Source organism: Scyliorhinus torazame, chromosome 2 (assembly GCF_047496885.1).
Source record: "Scyliorhinus torazame isolate Kashiwa2021f chromosome 2, sScyTor2.1, whole genome shotgun sequence".
In the NCBI taxonomy this organism is placed as follows: Eukaryota; Metazoa; Chordata; class Chondrichthyes; order Carcharhiniformes; family Scyliorhinidae; genus Scyliorhinus; species Scyliorhinus torazame.
In genome coordinates this window covers 16,456,711-16,478,454 of record NC_092708.1, presented here as the reverse complement: position 1 = coordinate 16,478,454, position 21,744 = coordinate 16,456,711, and the positions used below count along the sequence as shown (strand labels likewise).

At 55.0% G+C, this 21,744-nt stretch overlaps 1 protein-coding gene across 7 annotated transcripts in view; it reads left to right on the top strand.

Moving 5' to 3' along the window:
* The window catches only part of spega (striated muscle enriched protein kinase a), a 1,182,457-nt gene that overhangs the window by 162,332 nt on the left and 998,381 nt on the right, over positions 1 to 21,744 (top strand). For 6 of the 7 annotated variants that reach the window (XM_072468701.1, XM_072468711.1, XM_072468729.1 and 3 more), the window contains 2 exons: positions 7,377 to 7,782; positions 15,381 to 16,903. In XM_072468701.1, the coding sequence (XP_072324802.1) occupies positions 7,377 to 7,782; positions 15,381 to 16,903 (1,929 nt within the window). The remainder of the gene's footprint in view (positions 1 to 7,376; positions 7,783 to 15,380; positions 16,904 to 21,744) is intronic. The other variant, XM_072468720.1, reaches the window with a different exon arrangement.

Here is a 21,744-nt window from a genome sequence, read left to right as displayed (position 1 = left end):
GAGCACCCAATTCATTTTCTCCAATGAAGGGGCAATTTAGCGTGGCCAATCCACCTACCCTGCGCATCTTTGGGTTGTGGGGGCGAAACCCACGCAGACACGGGGAGAATGTGCCAACTCCACACCGACAGTGACCCAGGGCCGGGATCGAACCTGGGACCTCGGCGCCGTGAGGCAGCAGTGCTAACCCACTGCGCAACCACGCTGCCCTCCTTAACCTGTACTCACTCTGGGAATTCTCGGCCGGATTCTCCGAAAATGGGACTATGTCCCACGCCCGCCGGAATACGGGCGCGAATCACTCCGGACCTTTTTTCAATAAATCCGGAGTGATTCTCCGACTTCAAGAGGGCTAGCAGGGCTCCGGCATGCGCTGTGTGGCTCCTGCTGCTGATATAGGGCCCTGCACTTCAGGCCGCGGTCCTCGCATGCGCGCGACGGCCGTTTCCGCGCCGGCCCCCACACAGCATGGCGAAGCGGCACAGCGGGCCGGCGAGCCAGAAGATAGGCCCCCCCCCTTGGATCGCATGCTCCCGCTGATCGATAGTCCCGAACCGAGGGCCTGGCCATCGTGGAGACCCCCCCCCCCCCCCCCCGGAGTCTGATCCCCCAGTCCCCTCACAAGGACGGCCACTACGGCCGGGAGTCCAAGCTCCGGCCAGGTGAAACCATATGGGAGCCACGCCGGCGGAACTCGGCCGGAACGCAGCCGGTCGATCGTGGAGAATCACTGCGGGGGCCTCTCAACGGCCCCCGACCGACACTGCGTCGACCGCGCGTGCGCTCACCGGGGAATCGCGTCCCGCCGTCGCAGCCAATTGCGGGTCTGCGACCCCAGTCTCTGCCCTCGCGCCGAGCGCGATTTCAGCGCAGAGGCTGGGAAGATCCCAGCCCTCATTCTTGGTTTCAAATCCCAATGCGGCCTCAACCCTCTCCATCTCTGTAATCTCCTCCAGTCCCACAACACTCTGAAATCTCTCTGCTTCTACCATTTCTTTTCTAAATGTAATTATTTCACGGGGTCGCCGGCAGGGCCGGCATTTGTTGCCCATCCCGAATTGCCCTCGGACTGAGTGTCTCGCTCGGGCATTTCAGAGTCAGCCACATTGCTGTGGGTCTGGAGTCCCATGTCGGCCAGACCGGGTAAGGACGGCAGATTTCCTTCCCTGAAGGACATTAGTGAACCAGACGGGTTTATTACAATTGATGATAGTTTCAGGGTGACCATTACTGAGACTAGCTCTCGCTTGCAGATTTATTAATCGAATTAAATGGACTTGAACCCATGTCCCCAGATCATTAACCTGAGCTTCGGGATTACTGATCCAGTGTCAATCCCACTATGCTTCCTCCTCTTACACATCCCTTATTTCCATTTATAACAAACAAAATGCACAATGTCAACACGGAAAATGGATGTTACAAAATGCAAAATTAGAAAAACACAACCAACCATGTAAAGCCCACGCAGGAGAGGAACTCCCTTTCCCCAACGCTCAGAAACGCCCCCCCCCCCCACCCCATTAACAGCTGATGGTGATTAACTCTTCAAAGTGAGAAATTAATGGCTGCACCTCAGCTAGAAGCGCTCCACCCACCCCCTGACGGTGCGCTTGACCTTCTCCAGGTGCAAACATTCCAAGAGGTCACCTAACCAGAACGAGGCACTGGGCGGGGCGGCCAATTCCCATCCCGGCAGAACTCGCCTCCGGGCTATCGGCGAGGAAGAGGCGAGAACATCGCCCTTCACCCCCGTCCGCAGTCCCGGAGGATCCGAGACCCTGAAAATGACCCCCAATGGACAAGGCTCCAGGTCCATGTTGAGAATCGCTGACACGGTGCTAAGGAAGGAAGGTGCCAAAAGCTCCCCATCCCGGGACACGACCAGAACATGTGGGTGCGGTTAGCAGGTCCCAAAGAACACCGCTCACACCTGTCCCCCACTCCCAGGAAGAAACTGCTCGTCCTAGCTCGAGTTAGGTGAGCCCTACTTTGAACTGAATTAGACTAAATTGTGCACAGGGGAACAGGGAGCTGACCCTGTGAAGGGCCTCATACCCCACGTCCCCATCTAAAACAGTGCCCCCTCCCATTTTGCCCATACCTCATCTAGCGAGGCTGCCTCTGTTGACGGGAGTTACCCATAGCTGCTGGAAATACTCCTCCCACCAGACGGTGATAGGATCAACAAGGAGGGCTACGGAGCCAAGGGGAATGCGGGAAAAGCCTTTCGAACAAAATCAGGGAATAAGTTCGCCCCGGGAAGTTGAAACCCCATCGATAATGGGCGTCATTCTCCGACCCCCCGCCGGGTCGGGGAATGGCCGTTGGCCGCCGTGAATCCCGCCCCCGCCCCCGCCCCCGCCGAAGTCTCCGCTCCCGGAGATTGGGCGGGGGCGGGAATCCGGCCGCGCCGGTTGGTGGGACCCCCCGCTGGATTCTCCGGCCCGGATGGGCCAAAGTCCCGCCCAGAAATTGCCTGTCCCGCCGATGTAAATCAAACCTGGTATTAACGGCGGGACCAGGCGGCGTGGGCGGGCTCCGGGGTCCTGGGGGGGGGAACGGGGCGATCTGACCCCGGGGGGTGCCCCCACGGTGGCCTGGCACGCGATCGGGGCCCACCGATCCGCGGGCGGGCCTGTGCCGTGGGGGCACTCTTTCCCTTCCGCCTCCGCTACGGCCTCCACCATGGCGGAGGCGGAAGAGACTCTCCCCACTGCGCATGCGCGGGAAACTGACAGCGGCCGCTGACGCTCCCGCGCATGCGCTGGGAAAGTGACAGCGGCCGCTGACGCTCCCGCGCTTTCCCCGCATTTCCGCACCAGCTGGCGGGGAAACAAACGCCATTTCCGCCAGCTGGCGGGGCGGAAATCCCTCCGGCGTCGGCCTAGCCCCTCAATGTTGGGGCTAGGCCGCCAAAGATGCGGAGCATTCCGCACCTTTGGGCCGGCGCGATGCCCGTCTGATTGGCGCCGGCTTTGGCGCCAGTCGGCGGACATCCCGCCGTTGGGGGAGAATTTCGCCCAATATCTCCAAACTAGCAAACCCCCCCTCCACAAACAGATCCCTAAAACTCCCAAGGCTCTTCACTCCCATGGCTAAACATCGCGTATTAAAACCGATGGAGCAGGTAGGTGGGTGTCACAGAGAGGGGCCCACAATAAACTGCCGTCATATTGTAAGAATGGACACCACCAACAGGTTCAAAGAGAAACCCCATCGGGGAGAAGTGAAGTGGGGCCGTTGCCTATGCCCTATAATGATAATCATCATTGTCACAAGTAGGCTTACATTTACACTGCAATGAAGTTACTGTGAAAATCCCCTAGTCGCCACATTCTGGCGCCTGTTCGGGTACACAGAGGGAGAATTCAGAATGTCCAATTCACCCAACAAGCACGTCTTTCGGGACTTGTGGCAGGAAACTGGAGCACCCGGAGGAAACCCACGCAGACATGGGGAGAACGTGCAGACTCCGCACAGACAGTGACCCAAGCCGGGAATTGAACCCGGGTCCCTGGCGCTGTGAAGCCACAGTGCTAACCACTCTGCTACTGTGCCGCCCTTAGACTAGACCCCCTACAGGAGCTTGTCTCCATCATTCCCCACACGGGGCCCGGCTCCCTAAACCATCCCAATACCTTCCCGATGTTGGCTGCTCAGTAATAACCGGGTAAGTTGGGTATCGCCAGACGCCCCCCCCCCCCCCCCCCCACCCACCCCCCCCACCCCCGACTGCCGGTACCCCGGAAGGAAAGCCCTAAGGATTCTTGGGGTCTTACCTGCCCAAATAAAAATGGCCGCAAACCGACAGGATTTGGGAAGAAACATCGGGAGGCGCCGCGACAGAAATAAAACCTCGGGAGAATATTCCTTTTTACAGTCTGGGTCCTGCCCGCCAAGGACAGAGGGAGGTTGTCCCACCTCTGTAAGACGGGCCTCACCCTGATCACCAGACCAGTGTTGTTCAATCTATGGAGTGCTAGTCCATCCCGGGCCACCCAGGTACCCAGATAACAAAAACTACCTCTGGCCAGACGAAACGGTAATCACCCCAGATCAGTCGGAGCCAAAGCTCCCGAGAAGCTTCATTATTTCATCCGGAGAGGAGATTGGATCCGTGTAATACAGCTATTTCCCCCCCACCCCCACTCCCGTTCTGCCCCCTCCATTTACCCGAGGATGTCAGCTGTATCGCTAACGGCTCAATCGGCAATGCAAACAGGAGTGGTGACAAAAGGACATTCCTGCTTAGTGCCCCTACTGACTGTAAAAAATCCCGGGTTCGAAGGGTTAGTGCACATACTGCCCGTAGGGGCTCTATAAATATAGCAACCGAATACATGAAGTGAACTTCTGCCCAACCCCAAGGGTCTTGAAGAGGTACTCCCACTCTACCCTGTCGAACATCTTCTCAATGTCCAAAGATACAATCACTCCTGGTTCAGGAACTGGAGAGGGGTAAAGGACAACATTCAATAACCCCCGCATATTCGCCGATAATTGCTGAACTTTAACAAAACCAGTCTGGTTGTCCGCTATCACCCCTGGGGCACATGGCTCCAAACACAGCGGCAACACCGTAGCTCTCAGTTTGACGTCGACGTTGAAAAGGGAAATGGGTCTCTAAGAACCACACTCCATGGGATCTTTGTCTTTTTTTCAAAATGAGAGATAGAATCATAGAATTTACTCCTTAAAAGAACACCAACAAATTAGTCAAACATATGATTTTGCTTTCACTAAACCATGTTGACTCTGCCTGATTGTCTTGAATTTTTCCAAGTGCCCTGTAGAATCTTTAATCATAGATTCATAGAATTTACAGTGCAGAAGGAGGCCATTTGGCCCATCATGTTTGCACCGGCTCGTGGAAAGAGCACCCCACTTAGGTCCATGCCTCCACCACTCTCCCCATAACCCAGTAACCCCACCTAACCGTTGGACACTAAGGCGCAATTTATCATGGCCAACCCACCTAACCTGCACATCTTTGGACTGTGGGAGGAAACCGGAGCACCCGGAGGAAACCCACGCACACACGGGGAGGATGTGCAGACTCCGCACAGACAGTGACCCAAGCCGGAATCGAACTTGGGACCCTGGAGCAGTGAAGCAATTGTGCTATCCACAATGCTACCACGCTGCCCAGTAGACCCCACTTGGAGTCGCTGTGTTGTGGGGGTGTGGGGGTGAAACCCACGCAAACACGAGGAGAACGTGCAGACTCCACACAGGCAGTGACCCAAGCCGAGAATTGAACCTGGGACCCTGGAGCTGTAAATCATATCATATAATTTACAGTGCAGAAGGAGGCCATTCGGCCCATCAAGTCTGCACCGGCTCTTGGAAAGAGCACCCTATAACCTCCACCCTATCACCATAACTCAGTAACCCCACCCAACACTAAGGGCAATTTTGGACACTAAGGGCAATTTAGCATGGCCAATCCACCTAACCTGCACACCTTTAGACTGTGGGAGGAAACCGGAGCACCCGGAGGAAACCCACGCACACACGGGGAGGATGTGCAGACTCCGCACAGACAGTGACCCAAGCCGTGAATCGAACCTGGGACCCTGGCGCAGTGAAGCAATTGTACTAACCACTATCCTACCGTATCGCAACTGTGCTAACCAGTTCACCCAACTCCTCCTGCCTTTCTCTCTCCACCATCGGAAAGGACAACCCACCTGGAACCACTGGCATGGCTGGCCTATTCTCCAGGGGGCTCGGACCGAGAGAGGGTCCTGTAAAAAGACTTGGACTTCATCAGGGGCGGAAACCAAATTGCCGCCCGGGTTTTGCATTTGTATAATCTCTCGGGAAGCTGCTTCAGCAGGTGGACAGCTGGCCCCCTCCCCATACTCATAAAAACCCCCAGAGCTGCCCATCGCCCTCCCCCCCCCCCCCCCCCCCCCCCCCAAGCCGTTGCCACTCCGCCCTCACCGTGCGATCTAATTTCACCTTAAAGGAGATTACCTCCCAACCCCACCTCCCCTTACAACCGGCTTCCCACAGTGTGGAGGGAGAGACGGAGTCATTCCTATTTAATTGGGTGCAGTCTCCTCGAGGGTCCTGGTCAAGTGCTCACAAACCCCCCCCTGTCCACCAACAACGCCACGTCCAGCTCCACGGTGGGCCCCGGCTAGAATCTGTTTCCGAGGTCAGGTCCACAAAGTGCGGAGGATGGTCCGAGGTTACAATTGCTGAATATTCTGCTCTCCGCACCCCAGGGTAGGAGGGACCCACCGTTAAGAAGAAGACAATCCTGGAATAAACTTCATGCCTGTGGGAAAAGAAGAGAATTCCTTGTCCCCTGGCTGCAAAAGCCTCCATGGGCCTGCCCCCCCGCATCTGTTCCATAAAGTGAGCACTTACACCATCCCCGAGAGAGCAAAGGGACCGATCCCGTTTGGAATCCAGCGCGCAGTTGAAGCCCCCTCCAAAGATCAGTTGGTGTGTCCAGGCCAGGGGTGGAAGTCAACAGTTCTTCTGAGACTCACTGGCCATCACAAACTTACCATTGGGATCTGCTGTGGCCCAGGTGACCAAAAAAAGAACCCGTGTATTGACTAAGATTGCTCGGTGCCCTCCTTCAAAGCCGGAACGGAACACTTTGCCCACCCACCCCTTCCTCCGTCTGGTTTGATCCGTTACCTCCAGGGGATGCCAAGCTCCTGCACAAACTAAACGGCCACAAGGCCCACCCAAGATATCCGCCAAACCCACCCACAGCGTGAGACAAAGAGAATTTCATAATCGCCATCGGCAAACTAACCCCTGCCCCCTCCTAAACCCCTACCTCTCTGACCAAGCTTTCGCTCACCTGTCCCAAGTTTGGGGTTCAGTGTCACCCCAAAGGCCCGTACTTCATCCCGAGAGCACGATCCAGACCAATGTCTCTTTGGTGTGACATCAATGTTTCCACTGTCCTTACACAGCATCCTTTAGCTCCGACTCCACAGTAACCACTAGAGTCTATTGTTTCAAAATTCTGGGAGGGTGGCAGCATTGGAATTTTGCTGGAATGCTTCACCGTGGTATTAATGTCATTGACTGGTTCACGAGACCACCTGAGAAAGACCATTACAAGTCAACTGCTCCTCTCTATCCCCCCACCCCACCCTTACCTTGTCTGCTGCGGCTGCGTGGGTAGAGTTATAGCCTCTGAGCCAGGAGGTTGCAGGTTTGTGTCCCACTCGAGCGCTGAGCGTACAATCCAGGCTTCTCCTGGGGTAGAAATACCGTTCTCTAGAGCAGCCTAACGCCCCCGGCCTTCTCCAGCCTCTACCCAGGGAGGGAGTCGGAAACGGACACCACTAACTCTTTCTTCCCCAACCCCCCCCCACCCTTTCTTTTCTCTACTTCGTAAGAAGGTGAATTTGAGAGTTTCACGGACACGAGTCCAGAGAGCACGCCCTCGTCACTGCGGACTGCCCCCGATCACCTGGCACCTTCGGAAGGCCCGGGAGCAGACCGATCCTCAGAGGAGAGTCGGAGCGTGCCAGCAGCGGGGGGAGGAGGAGGGCCAGAAGAGGAGGAAGAACTGAGCGTCAGCCGGGCCCAGGACAGCCCACCATCAGAGGTCGCCAGGCAAGCAGATGCGCTGCAACCAACCAGTGCTCGGATCAGGCACCTGGGGGTGGAGCCACTAATCCGGGCGTCTCGTTCTAACCTGGCGTATAGTAGCTGGGGGTCGGAAGACAGCCTGTCTGTTGCTAGTGATGCGTACGGGAGCATGTTCAGCCTGTATAGAGGGAAAGCCATGTCGATACCTGCGTAAGTACAATGCTCCTTATGGAGACAACTCCCTGCCCGCTCGCCCTTCAAACACCTTCATCCTGAGAACACCTTCTTATTTTGGGGGAGTGATTTCCATTGTTAGCCAGTTTTTCATCCTATCTCCCTTCTTCCCGCCACCCTCCTTCCACCCTCCCTCCTTCCCGCCACCCTCCTTCCACCCTCCCTCCACCCTCCCTCCACCCTCCCTTCTTCCCTCCACCCTCCCTCCTTCCTTCCACCCTCCCTCCACCCTCCCTCCACCCTCCCTCCTTCCCTCCACCCTCACTCCACCCTCCATCCTTCCTTCCACCCTCCCTCCCTCCCTCCCTCCTTCCACCCTCCTTCCCTCCCTTCCTCCACCCTCCCTTCCTCCCTCCACCCCCCACCCTCCCTCCCCACCACCCTCTCTTCATCCCTCCCTCCACCCTCCCTCCCTCCACCCTCCTGCCATCCTCCCTTCCTCCCTCCCTCCACCCTCCCTCCACCCTCCCTCCCACCACCCTCCCTTCCTCCCTCCCTCCCTCCACCCTCCCTTCCTCCCTCCCTCCCTCCCTCCCTCCACTCACCCGCTACCCTCCCTCCACCCTCCCTCCCTCCCTCCACCCTCCCTCCACCCTCCCTTCCTCCCTCCCTCCCTCCCTCCACTCACCCGCTACCCTCCCACCCTCCCTCCCTCCCTCCCTCCGCCCTCCCTTCCTCCCTCCCTCCCTTCCTCCCTCTCTCCCTCCACTCCCCCGCTACCCTCCCTCCACCCTCCCTCCCTCCCTCTCTCCACCCTCCCTCCCTCCACCCTCCCGCCACCCTCCCTTCACCCTCCCCCTCCCTCCCTCCCTCCACCCTCCCTCCCTCCCTCCCTTTCTCCCTCCCTCCACCCTCCCTCCCTTCCTCCACCCTCCCTCCTTCCTTCCACCCTCCCTCCACCCTCCCTCCACCCTCCCTCCTTCCCTCCACCCTCACTCCACCCTCCATCCTTCCTTCCACCCTCCCTCCCTCCCTCCCTCCTTCCACCCTCCTTCCCTCCCTTCCTCCACCCTCCCTTCCTCCCTCCACCCCCCACCCTCCCTCCCCACCACCCTCTCTTCATCCCTCCCTCCACCCTCCCTCCCTCCACCCTCCTGCCATCCTCCCTTCCTCCCTCCCTCCACCCTCCCTCCACCCTCCCTCCCACCACCCTCCCTTCCTCCCTCCCTCCCTCCACCCTCCCTTCCTCCCTCCCTCCCTCCCTCCCTCCACTCACCCGCTACCCTCCCTCCACCCTCCCTCCCTCCCTCCACCCTCCCTCCACCCTCCCTTCCTCCCTCCCTCCCTCCCTCCACTCACCCGCTACCCTCCCACCCTCCCTCCCTCCCTCCCTCCGCCCTCCCTTCCTCCCTCCCTCCCTTCCTCCCTCTCTCCCTCCACTCCCCCGCTACCCTCCCTCCACCCTCCCTCCCTCCCTCTCTCCACCCTCCCTCCCTCCACCCTCCCGCCACCCTCCCTTCACCCTCCCCCTCCCTCCCTCCCTCCACCCTCCCTCCCTCCCTCCCTTTCTCCCTCCCTCCACCCTCCCTCCCTTCCTCCACCCTCCCTCCACCCTCCCTCCCTCCCTCCACCCTCCCTCCACCCTCCCTCCCTCCCTCCACCCTCCCTCCACCCTCCCTCCCTCCCTCACTACCTCCACCCTCCCTCCCTTCCTCCCTCCCACTCCACTTCCCTCCACCCTCCCTCCCTCTCTACCTCCACCCTCCCTCTCTACCTCCATCCCTCTCTACCTCCACGCTCCCTCCCTCTCTCCCTCCACCTTCCGTTCTCCCCCCTCTCTCCCTCCCTCCCTCCATCCTCCCTCCACCCTCCCTCCCTCCCTCGCTACCTCCATCCTCCCTCCCTTCTTTCCTCTCTCCCTCCCTCCATCCCACCAACCTCCCTTTCACCCTCTCCACCTCTCGCCACCCTCCCTTCTTCCCTCTCTCCCTTCCTCCATCCACCCTCCCACCCTCTGCTCTCTACCTCCCTCCACCCTCCCTCGCTACCTCCCTTCCTTCTTCCTTCTATACCTCCCTCCACCCTCCTTTCTTCCCACTTCCCCTCCCTCCATCTCTCAATCTTCACTTCATTCCTCTTTCCCTCCCTCCCTCCGTCCTTCCTTCCTCCATCCCTCTCTACCTCCCTCTTTACCTCCCTGCACCCTCCCTTCTACCCTCTCTCGTTCCATCCATCCTGCACCCTCCCTTCTACCCTCTCTCGTTCCATCCATCCTGCCACCCTCCCTTCCTCGCTCCCACTCACCCTCCCTCACCCCCACCTTTCCTCTTTCACTGTCATTTCCTGCAGATTATTTTTTGCATAGTTTTCTGACCCTGAAACTTTGAGAGGATTAACTGTTTGAGGAACTCAATTTCATGATCACGAATTGGTGCCCCATAATAGCAGCCTGGATTTTTAATATTCATTCTTGGGATGTGGGCTTTGGTGGCTGGGTCCAGATTTCATATTGCCTCCACCCCCACCCTCCCTCCCCACCACCCTCTCTCCCTCCCTCCCTCCACCCTCCCTCCCTCCCTCCACCCTCCTGCCATCCTCCCTTCCTCCCTCCCTCCACCCTCCCTCCACCTTCCCTTCCTCCCTCCCTCCCTTCACCCTCCCTTCCTCCCTCCCTCCCTCCCTCCACTCACCCGCTACCCTCCCTCCACCCTCCCTCCCTCCCTCCACCCTCCCTCCACCCTCCCTTCCTCCCTCCCTCCCTCCCTCCACTCACCCGCTACCCTCCCACCCTCCCTCCCTCCCTCCCTCCCTCCCTCCCTCCACTCCCCCGCTACCCTCCCTCCACCCTCCCTCCCTCCCTCTCTCCACCCTCCCTCCCTCCACCCTCCCGCCACCCTCCCTTCACCCTCCCCCTCCCTCCCTCCCTTTCTCCCTCCCTCCACCCTCCCTCCCTCCCTCCCTCCACCCTCCCTCCCTTCCTCCACCCTCCCTCCACCCTCCCTCCCTCCCTCCACCCTCCCTCCACCCTCCCTCCCTCCCTCCACCCTCCCTCCACCCTCCCTCCCTCCCTCCACCCTCCCTCCACCCTCCCTCCCTCCCTCACTACCTCCACCCTCCCTCCCTTCCTCCCTCCCACTCCACTTCCCTCCACCCTCCCTCCCTCTCTACCTCCACCCTCCCTCTCTACCTCCCTCCCTCCACCCTCCCTCCCTCCCTCCACCCTCCTGCCATCCTCCCTTCCTCCCTCCCTCCACCCTCCCTCCACCTTCCCTTCCTCCCTCCCTCCCTCCACCCTCCCTTCCTCCCTCCCTCCCTCCCTCCACTCACCCGCTACCCTCCCTCCACCCTCCCTCCCTCCCTCCACCCTCCCTCCACCCTCCCTTCCTCCCTCCCTCCCTCCCTCCACTCACCCGCTACCCTCCCACCCTCCCTCCCTCCCTCTCTCCGCCCTCCCTTCCTCCCTCCCTCCCTTCCTCCCTCCCTCCCTCCACTCCCCCGCTACCCTCCCTCCACCCTCCCTCCCTCCCTCTCTCCACCCTCCCTCCCTCCACCCTCCCGCCACCCTCCCTTCACCCTCCCCCTCCCTCCCTCCCTTTCTCCCTCCCTCCCTTTCTCCCTCCCTCCACCCTCCCTCCCTTCCTCCACCCTCCCTCCACCCTCCCTCCCTCCCTCCACCCTCCCTCCACCCTCCCTCCCTCCCTCCACCCTCCCTCCACCCTCCCTCCCTCCCTCCACCCTCCCTCCACCCTCCCTCCCTCCCTCACCACCTCCACCCTCCCTCCCTTCCTCCCTCCCACTCCACTTCCCTCCACCCTCCCTCCCTCTCTACCTCCACCCTCCCTCTCTACCTCCATCCCTCTACCTCCACGCTCCCTCCCTCTCTCCCTCCACCTTCCGTTCTCCCCCCTCTCTCCCTCCCTCCCTCCATCCTCCCTCCACCCTCCCTCCCTCCCTCGCTACCTCCACCCTCCCTCCCTTCTTTCCTCTCTCCCTCCCTCCATCCCACCAACCTCCCTTTCACCCTCTCCACCTCTCGCCACCCTCCCTTCTTCCCTCTCTCCCTTCCTCCATCCACCCTCCCACCCTCTGCTCTCTACCTCCCTCCACCCTCCCTCGCTACCTCCCTTCCTTCTTCCTTCTCTACCTCCCTCCACCCTCCTTTCTTCCCACTTCCTCTCCCTCCATCTCTCAATCTTCACTTCATTCCTCTTTCCCTCTCTCCCTCCGTCCTTCCTTCCTCCATCCCTCTCTACCTCCCTCTTTACCTCCCTGCACCCTCCCTTCTACCCTCTCTCGTTCCATCCATCCTGCCACCCTCCCTTCCTCGCTCCCACTCTCCCTCCCTCCACCCACCTTTCTCTTTCGCTGTCATTTCCTGCAGATTATTTTTTGCATAGTTTTCTGACCCTGAAACTTTGAGAGGATTAACTGTTTGAGGAACTCAATTTCATGATCACGAATTGGTGCCCCATAATAGCAGCCTGGATTCTTAATATTCATTCTTGGGATGTGGGCTTTGGTGGCTGGGTCCAGATTTCATATTGCCCACTGCAAGGTGGGGGTGAGCTGCCTTCTTGAACCGCTGCAGTCCCTGAGGTGTAGGTACACCCACTGTGCTGTTAGGGAGGGAGTTCCGTGATTTTGCCCCAGCGACAGTGAAGGAACAGCCAATATATTTCCCAGTTGAGTGACTTGGAGGGGAACCTCCAAGTGGTGGGGTTCCCAGGTATCTCCTGCCCTTGTCCTTCTAGATGGCAGTGGTCGTGGGTTTGGAAGGTGCTAATGAAGGAATTGTGTAGAGCAGCACGATAGCACAAGTGGATAGCACTGTGGCTTCACAGTGCCAGGGGGTCCCAGGTTCGATTCCCGGCTGGGTCACTGTCTGTGCGGAGTCTGCACGTTCTCCCCGTGTGTGCGTGGGTTTCCTCCGGGTGCTCCGGTTTCCTCCCACAGTCCAAAGACGTGCAGGTTAGGTGGGTTGGCTGTGATAAATTGCCCTTAGTGTCCAAGGAAGTTGGGAGGGGTTATTGGGTTATGGGGATAGGGTGGAAGTGAGGGCTTAAGTGGGTCGGTGCAGACTCGATGGGCCGAATGGCCTCCTTCTGCACTGTGTGTTCTATGTCATTCTATGTCGACCTATTTCCAATGAAGGGATGGTCAGTAGCTGGTCAAAGGAAAACAGATTGAAGATAATTCTTAAAAGAGCCAGACACAATGTGAGGAAATATTTTTACTCAGCGATGATGTGGGAGGCGATGCCCGAAAGGGCGGTGGAAGCAGATTCAATCGGAACTTTTAAAAGGGAATTGGGGAAATACTTGAGGGGAAATAATTGCTGGCCTCCCGGAGAAAGTGCAGGGCAGTGAATTTAATTTGATAGCTCTTTCACAGAGCTAGCACAGGGAGGATGGGCTGAACGGCCTCGGTTCTGTGTCACTCTATGATTTTATTCTATGGAAGGGGGTTGAGCGTGAGACTATCAGCACAGATTCGAGCACACGTGAATTCGAACGATGTGAAGAAATTGAGTGCTCTAGCGGTTAATGATCCTTTGTGCCAGCCTTTCTCTCTTCACCTTTTGATTTCTCTGTTTAGTCCACCAGGCATCACAGGCCTTCCAAACCCAGCTCCTGCATGACCTCACTAACCTCGCCGCTGTGTCTTGTCCTGTGTGTGTGTGTGTGTGTGTATAAGTGACAGGTTTGAAACTGGGCGTTCTTCACTGATGATGTCCACAGCCACATATTGCATATTTTATATCTCGGATCGATGCAGAAATAACATTTTTGTTTCCTCAATGCTTTATAATGTCTGCTCCATGCTACAACCCTGGCTTCCAGCTCCTTGGACAGCTTTGTTTACTTTCCTCTGAGTCCACACCCAGGGTTGTGCAGTGAGCGTCGAATGTAAACAGGCCCAAGCAGTCAAACACAGAACAATTGAACACTGCAGCAAACTGAACGCGATGCAACCTGGACTGGTTTAGCACAGTGGGTTAAACAGCTGGCTTGTACAGCAGACCAAGGCCAGCAGCGCGGGTTCAATTCCCGTACCAGCCTCCCCGAACAGGCGCCGGAATGTGGCGACTAGGGGCTTTTCACAGTAACTTCATTTGAAGCCTACTTGTGACAATAAGCGATTTTCATTTCATTCACCGAGATCATCGCAGAGCCCCGAACTGATCCACGTGCATGTCTCCGTTTTCCACTAGCATGGACTCGGTTGGCCAAATGGCCTCCTACCGCATGCCATTGCTGGTCACAATTAGTGACTACTGTGGTTCAGTGGCTAGCGGCCACCTGCCTCGGAGTCAGAAAGTCCTAACTTCAACTCCCACTCCAAAGACTCAAGGGCATAATCCAGGCCAACGCACAGATCCTGCAGGGTGTGTACTGCGACCGGGGTCACTCTATCAGAGCAATGCAGACGAGTTCTCCCAATATCCTGGTCAATATTTATCCCTCAACCAACATCGCTTAAAAACAGTGAGATCTCTACAGAATTTATGGAACCTCTCCAGTGCAGAAGGAGGCCGTTCGGCCCATCAAGCTTGCACCCACCCTCTGAAAGAGTACCATCCTTAGGCCCAATCCCCTACCCTTTCCCCATAACCCCACCTTCCTGTACATCCCTGGATACTAAGGGACACTTTTATCACGGCCAATCTAGAGGAAACCACGCAGACACGGGGAGAATGTGAATAACCCCACACAGCCAGTCACCCAAGGTCAGAATCGAACCCGGGTCCCTGGCACTGTCGGGCAGCAGTGCTAACCACTGTGCCGCCGTGTCGGCAGGGATCGTACCGATCCAAACTTTACCGCGTAGGCTGGGATCTGAAACAAAAACAGAAATTGCTGGAAAATCTCAGCAGGTCTGACAGCTTCCATGGAGAGCAAAACCAAGCTGACGTTTTGACACGTATCAGTAAAAATAGATGATCTTGCCATCGTCACGCTGCTGGGTGTGGGATCTTGCTCTGCGCAAATTGGCTGCTGCGTTGCCTCCATTACAACATTGGCTACACATCAAAATAAATGTGATTCACCGAGGGGAAAGCACGGTAACTTTTTCACTCACTTCCTAAAGACATAGAGCCCAAGGAAAGGCTAGTGTCAGTATTGGGGGCCCAATCAAACCCTTGCTGATTTGAGCATTGCCGTTCCTCCAGCAGAGGCCATTCAGATATCACTGGCGGGAGTATTTGATGGGTCTTTATATATAGGTAGTCAGCCCATAAGAGACGAAGACGTAGGAGTAGAAGTGGGCCATTCGGCCCATCGAGTCCGCCATTCAATGAGATCCTGACTGATCTGAAATGATAATCCTCAACTCCACGGTCCCGTCTTATCCCCATAACTCTTGATGGCCTCCCTGATTTAAAAATCTGTGCTTGAGTACGATGGCGCGCAGGTCCATGGGATATGGGTCCATTCTGTGCCCTGCACTGTCAGCACACTCTTCCCACCACAGCCAGAACCTCAGGGCCCTGGACATCCCTGCAGCTTGAGTCTGCTGCAGGTTGAACGTGGTTACAAGGAGCATGTGATCGTAGAGTGACACATTGGTGAAGAATGGCCAGAATCCCTTTGCCCGGGTTCATGTAATTTATCTCTTGTTTCCTTTCCCTCCAGGGACCTTTGTGAGGACACGTTGGTGAGGAGCCAGTTTGACAGCACCCTCGAGCCGACCCTCAGGTGGGAAGCCATGGCCCAGAACCAGGGCTCACAGCAAGGAGCACCCAGACCAGCTGGACTCCCTCCAACGTCCCTCAAAGTCCGACCGGCAAGTCCCAAAGCCTCCCGAGCCGGCCAGCCCCAGCCAACAACCCCGCTGACACCGCGGCGGAAACTGACCACGCCCGTCGAGTACCGGGACACCGTGCCAGCGGAGTTCGAGGACAAGGCCAGGAGGCCGAAGGTGGCAGCTGCCACGGATGACCACCTGGTGGCGTTGGATCAAGGGCGGAGAGCCAGCTCGTGCAGTGCGTCGCCCACCCACTCCCGCTCGGGCTCCCGAACCTTCGACAGGATGAAGTACTTTGAGACGTTCCCGGAGAGGAGGAGGAGCTTCGAGCTGGCAGACGGGCAGCCGTGGCCCGGCTTCAGGAAGTCCCGGTCTTTTGATCACGCCGACCCACGCGATGGCAGGGGCAGGCCGTCCTTCTCCGACCTGCTGGAGAGCGAGGGGCGAGGGCTGCTGCGGGTCGACAGCGGCAATGCGGAGCAGAGGCGCTTGTTCTTCCGGCAGAAGGCGGCCTCCTTTGACGAGCGGGGGAAGTACGCCTCGCGGGCCCGTGACATCGAGCTCAAGATATCGGAGGAGCTCAGCCGGATCAAGAAGACCGCCATGAGCTCGATGGCCAAGCCAGTGCTGAGGTCCCCGGTCCTGGAGCGGGCTGTGAACCGAGAGCTGTCCTCCAGGAAAGCCCTCCGAACCCAGCTGATTGAGCCGCTCTCGATGACGGTGTTGCAGTGGCCGGGTCTGCGAAACCCCGAGAGTAGTCAACCTGACATCACGCCATTACGGACACCTTTGCAGAGAGGCCTGGCCACAATCACGGGGGAATTCGAGGACCAGGAATCAGTCAACATAGAGAAGGCCAGAGTGCACGAGCCAGCAACCAATCACCTTGCTCAACAGTCAGACCAGGTGGGAACAAGAGAACCGCAAACCCCAAATCCACAACCTCAGACTCAACCTCCAGCTCATCTCCAACCTGTCGTGGAAACGATAGAAAAGGTAACTTGGAGTTCCGAGTCGAGAGCGCCCATGACCATCTCTGTGGTGGCGCTAAACGAGCCCGACGCGCCTGCAGAGTCCAGTCGGAAAGTCGAACGGCCATCTCCCCTTCCCAAGGAGTCCAGTGGTTCGCACAAGGACGGGCCGGGCAGTTTGGGGGCTGCCAGACTGGAGCTGGAGCTGTCAGATGCTGCCCCCAGGTTGGGCCTCGCCCCCCTCAGCCCCGCAGGTACGACGGCCGCGCGGGGTCCTGGGACCCCAGCCCATCCAGGCATGAGGATCTCGGTCAGGGAAAAGAAAGACACAGAAACGGTGGATTCGAAAGAAGAGACCAAACCCCTGGTTCGAGAGAAATCGGGCCGAAGGACATCCCGAGCCAAGTCCAAGAAATCCCGTCCCACTTCGCCAGAGCTAGGTAAGATGAGAAGGTAGAGAGAAGGAAATGGTGACCTTGCTGTAACTCGCTGTCTAAACTATTGGGGTTCTCATTCTGAAAGAGCGCCCTGCCTAAGCCCAGTCCCCTTGCCCCATCCCGTATCCCTGACAAACCCACACATTTTTGGACTGTGGGAAGAAACCGGAGCAGCCGGAGCAAACCCACACAGACACGGGGAAAACGTGCAGACTCCGCACAGACACCCAAGGCTGGAATTGAACGCGGGTGCAAGGCGCTGTGAGGCAACAGTGCTGACCAATGTGCCACCGTGACACATACAGGATATAAAGGATAATCACTCAGATACGGCGGGATATATTGCAGGATATTCAATGGGATGAGGTGGGATATATATAGGATACTCACTGGGATACAGTGGGATATATACAGGATACTCATGGGATACAGTGGGATATATACAGGATACTCATGGGATACAGTGGGATATATACAAGATACTCACTGGGATACAGTGGGATATATACAACAGACTCACTGGGATAAAGTGGGATAGAAACAGGATACTCACTGGGATACAGTGGGATATATACAGGATACTCACTGGGATACAGTGAGGTATATACAGGATACTCACTGGGATACAGTGGGATATGTACAGGATACTCACTGGGACACAGTGGGATATATACAGGATACTCACTGGGATACTGTGGGATATAAAAAGGATACTCACTGGGATAAAGTGGGATATATACAGGATACTCACTGCGATACCTTGGGATATATACAGGATACTCACTGGGATACAGTGGGATATAAAAAGGATACTCACTGGGATACAGTGGGATATATACAGGATACTCACTGGGATACAGTGGGATGAAAACAGGATACTCACTGGGACACAGTGGGATATATACAGGATACTCACTGGGACACAGTGGGATATATACAAGATACTAACTGGGACACAGTGGGATATATACAGGATACTCACTGCGATACAGTGGGATATATACAAGATACTAACTGGGATACAGGGGGATATGTACAGGATACTCACTGGGATACAGTGAGATATATACAGGATACTCACTGCGACACCTTGGGACATATACAGGATACTCATTGGGATACCGTGGGATATATACAGGATACTCACTGGGATACAGTGAGATATATACAGGATACTCACTGCGATACCTTGGGATATATACAGGATACTCACTGGGATACAGTGGGATATAAAAAGGATACTCACTGGGATACAGTGGGATATATACAGGATACTCACTGGGATACAGTGGGATGAAAACAGGATACTCACTGGGATACAGTGGGATATATACAGGATACTCACTGGGACACAGTGGGATATATACAAGATACTAACTGGGACACAGTGGGACATATACAGGATACTCACTGCGATACAGTGGGATATATACAAGATACTAACTGGGATACAGGGGGATATGTACAGGATACTCACTGGAATACAGTGAGATATATACAGGATACTCACTGCGACACCTTGGGATATATACAGGATACTCACTGGGATACCGTGGGATATATACAGGATACTCACTGGGATACAATGGGATATAAAAAGGATACTCACTGGGATACAGTGGGATATATACAGGATACTCACTGGGATACTGTCAGATAAAAACAGGATACTCACTGGGATACAGTGGGATATATACAGGATACTCACTGGGATACATTTGGACATATACAGGATACTCACTGGGATACCGTGGGATATATACAGGTTACTCACTGGGATACATTGGGACAAATACAGGATACTCACTGGGATACCGTGGGAAATATACAGGATACTCACTGGGAAAGTGTGGGATATATACAGGATACTCACTGGGTTACAGTGGGATATATACAGGATACTCACTGGGATACAGTGGGATATATACAGGATGCTCACTGGGATACCGTGGGATATATACAGGATACTTCCTGGGATACACTGGGATATATACAGGATACTTACTGGGATGCAGGGGGTTTGGATACTCACTAGGATACAGTGGGCTATATACAGGATACTCACTGTGATACCGTGGGATATATACAGGATACTCACTGGGATACCGTGGGATATATACAGGATACTCACTGGGATACAGTGGGATATATACAAGGTACTCACTGGGATACAGTGGGATATATACAGGATACTCACTGGGATACAGTGGGATAGATACAGGACGCTTACTGTGTTACCGTGTGATATAAAAAGGATACTCACTGGGATACAGTGGGATAAAAACAGGATACTCACTGGGATACAGTGGGATATAAAAAGGATACTCACTGGGATACAGTGGCATATATACAGGTTACTCACTGGGATACCGTGGGATATATACAGGATACTCACTGGGATACCGTGGGATATATACAGGATACTCACTGGGATACAGTGGGATAGATACAGGACGCTTACTGTGTTACCGTGTGATATAAAAAGGATACTCACTGGGATACAGTGGGATAAAAACAGGATACTCACTGGGATACAGTGGGATATATACAGGATAATCACTGGGTACTGTGTGATATATACAGGATACTCACTGGGATAAAGTGGGATATATACAGGATAATCACTGGGTACTGTGTGATATATACAGGATACTCACTGGGATAAAGTGGGATATATAGAGGATACTCACTGGGATACAGGGGGATATATACAGGATACTCACTGGGATACTGTGGGATATATAAAGGATATTTACTGGGATACTGGGGGATATATACAGGATACTCACTGGGATACTGTGGGATATATAAATGATGTTTACTGGGATACTGGTGGATATAAACAGGATACTCACTGGGATACCATGGGATGTATACAGGATACTCACTGGGATACAGTGGGATATATACAAGGTACTCACTGGGATACAGTGGGATATATACAGGATACTCACTGGGATACAGTGGGATAGATACAGGACGCTCACTGGGATACCGTGTGATATATACAGGATACTCACTGGGATACAGTGGCATATATACAGGATACTCACTGGGATACAGTGGGATAAAAACAGGATACTCACTGGGATACAGTGGCATATATACAGGATGCTCACTGGGATACATTTGGATATATACAGGACACTCACGGGGATAAAGTGGGATATATACAGGACACTCACTGGGATACCGTGGGATATATACAGGATACTCACTGGGATACAGTGGGATATAAAAAGGATACTCACTGGGATACAGTGGGATAAAAACAGGATACTCACTGGGATACAGTTTGGATATAAAAAGGATACTCACTGGGATACAGTGGGATAAAATGCATTTTGGAAGGTCTAATGCAGTTAGGGAATATACAGTGAATGGTAGAACCCTCAAGAGTATTGAAAGTCAAAGAGATCTAGGAGTACAGGTCCACAGGTCATTGAAAGGGGCAACACAGGTGGAGAAGGTAGTCAAGAAGGCATACGGCATGCTTGCCTTCATTGGCCGGGGCATTGAGTATAAGAATTGGCAAGTCATGTTGCAGCTGTATAGAACCTTAGTTAGGCCACACTTGGAGTATAGTGTTCAATTCTGGTCGCCACACTACCAGAAGGATGTGGAGGCTTTAGAGAGGGTGCAGAAGAGATTTACCAGAATGTTGCCTGGTATGGAGGGCATAAGCTATGAGGAGCGATTGAATAAACTCGGTTTGTTCTCACTGGAACGAAGGAGGTTGAGGGGCGACCTGATAGAGGTATACAAAATTATGAGGGGCATAGACAGAGTGGATAGTCAGAGGCTTTTCCCCAGGGTAGAGGGGTCAATTACTAGGGGGCATAGGTTTAAGGTGAGAGGGGCAAGGTTTAGAGTAGATGTACGAGGCAAGTTTTTTACGCAGAGGGTAGTGGGTGCCTGGAACTCGCTACCGGAGGAGGTAGTGGAAGCAGGGCCGATAGGGACATTTAAGGGGCATCTTGACAAATATATGAATAGGATGGGAATAGAAGGATACGGACCCAGGAAGTGTAGAAGAGTGTAGTTTAGTCGGGCAGTATGGTCGGCACGGGCTTGGAGGGCCGAAGGGCCTGTTCCTGTGCTGTACATTTCTTTGTTCTTTGTTCTTTGGATACAGTGGCATATATACAGGATACTCACTGCGATACCATGGGATATATACAGGATACTCACTGGGATACCGTGGGATATATACAGGATACACACTGGGATACAGTGGGATATAAAAAGGATACTCACTGGGATACAGTGGGATAAAAACAGGATACTCACTGGGACACAGTGGGATATATACAGGATACTTACTGGGATGCAGGGGCTTTAGATACTCACTGGGATACAGGGGGATATATACAGGATACTCACTGGGATACAGTGGGATATATACAGGATACTCACTGTGATACCATGGGATATATACAGGATACTCACTGGGATCCTGTGGGATATATACAGGATATGACTGCCATAAAGTGGGATGTATACACGATACTCACTGGGATACAGTGGGATATAAAAAGGATACTCACTGGGATACAGTGGGATAAAAACAGGATACTCACTGGGATACAGTGGCATATATACAGGATGCTCACTGGGATACATTTGGATATATACAGGACACTCACGGGGATAAAGTGGGATATATACAGGACACTCACTGGGATACCCTGGGATATATACAGGATACTCATTGGGATACAGTGGGATATATACAGGATACTCACTGGGATACAGTGGGATATATACAGGATACTCACTGGGATACTGTGGGATATATAAAGGATGTTTACTGGGATACTGGGGGATATATACAGGATACTCAC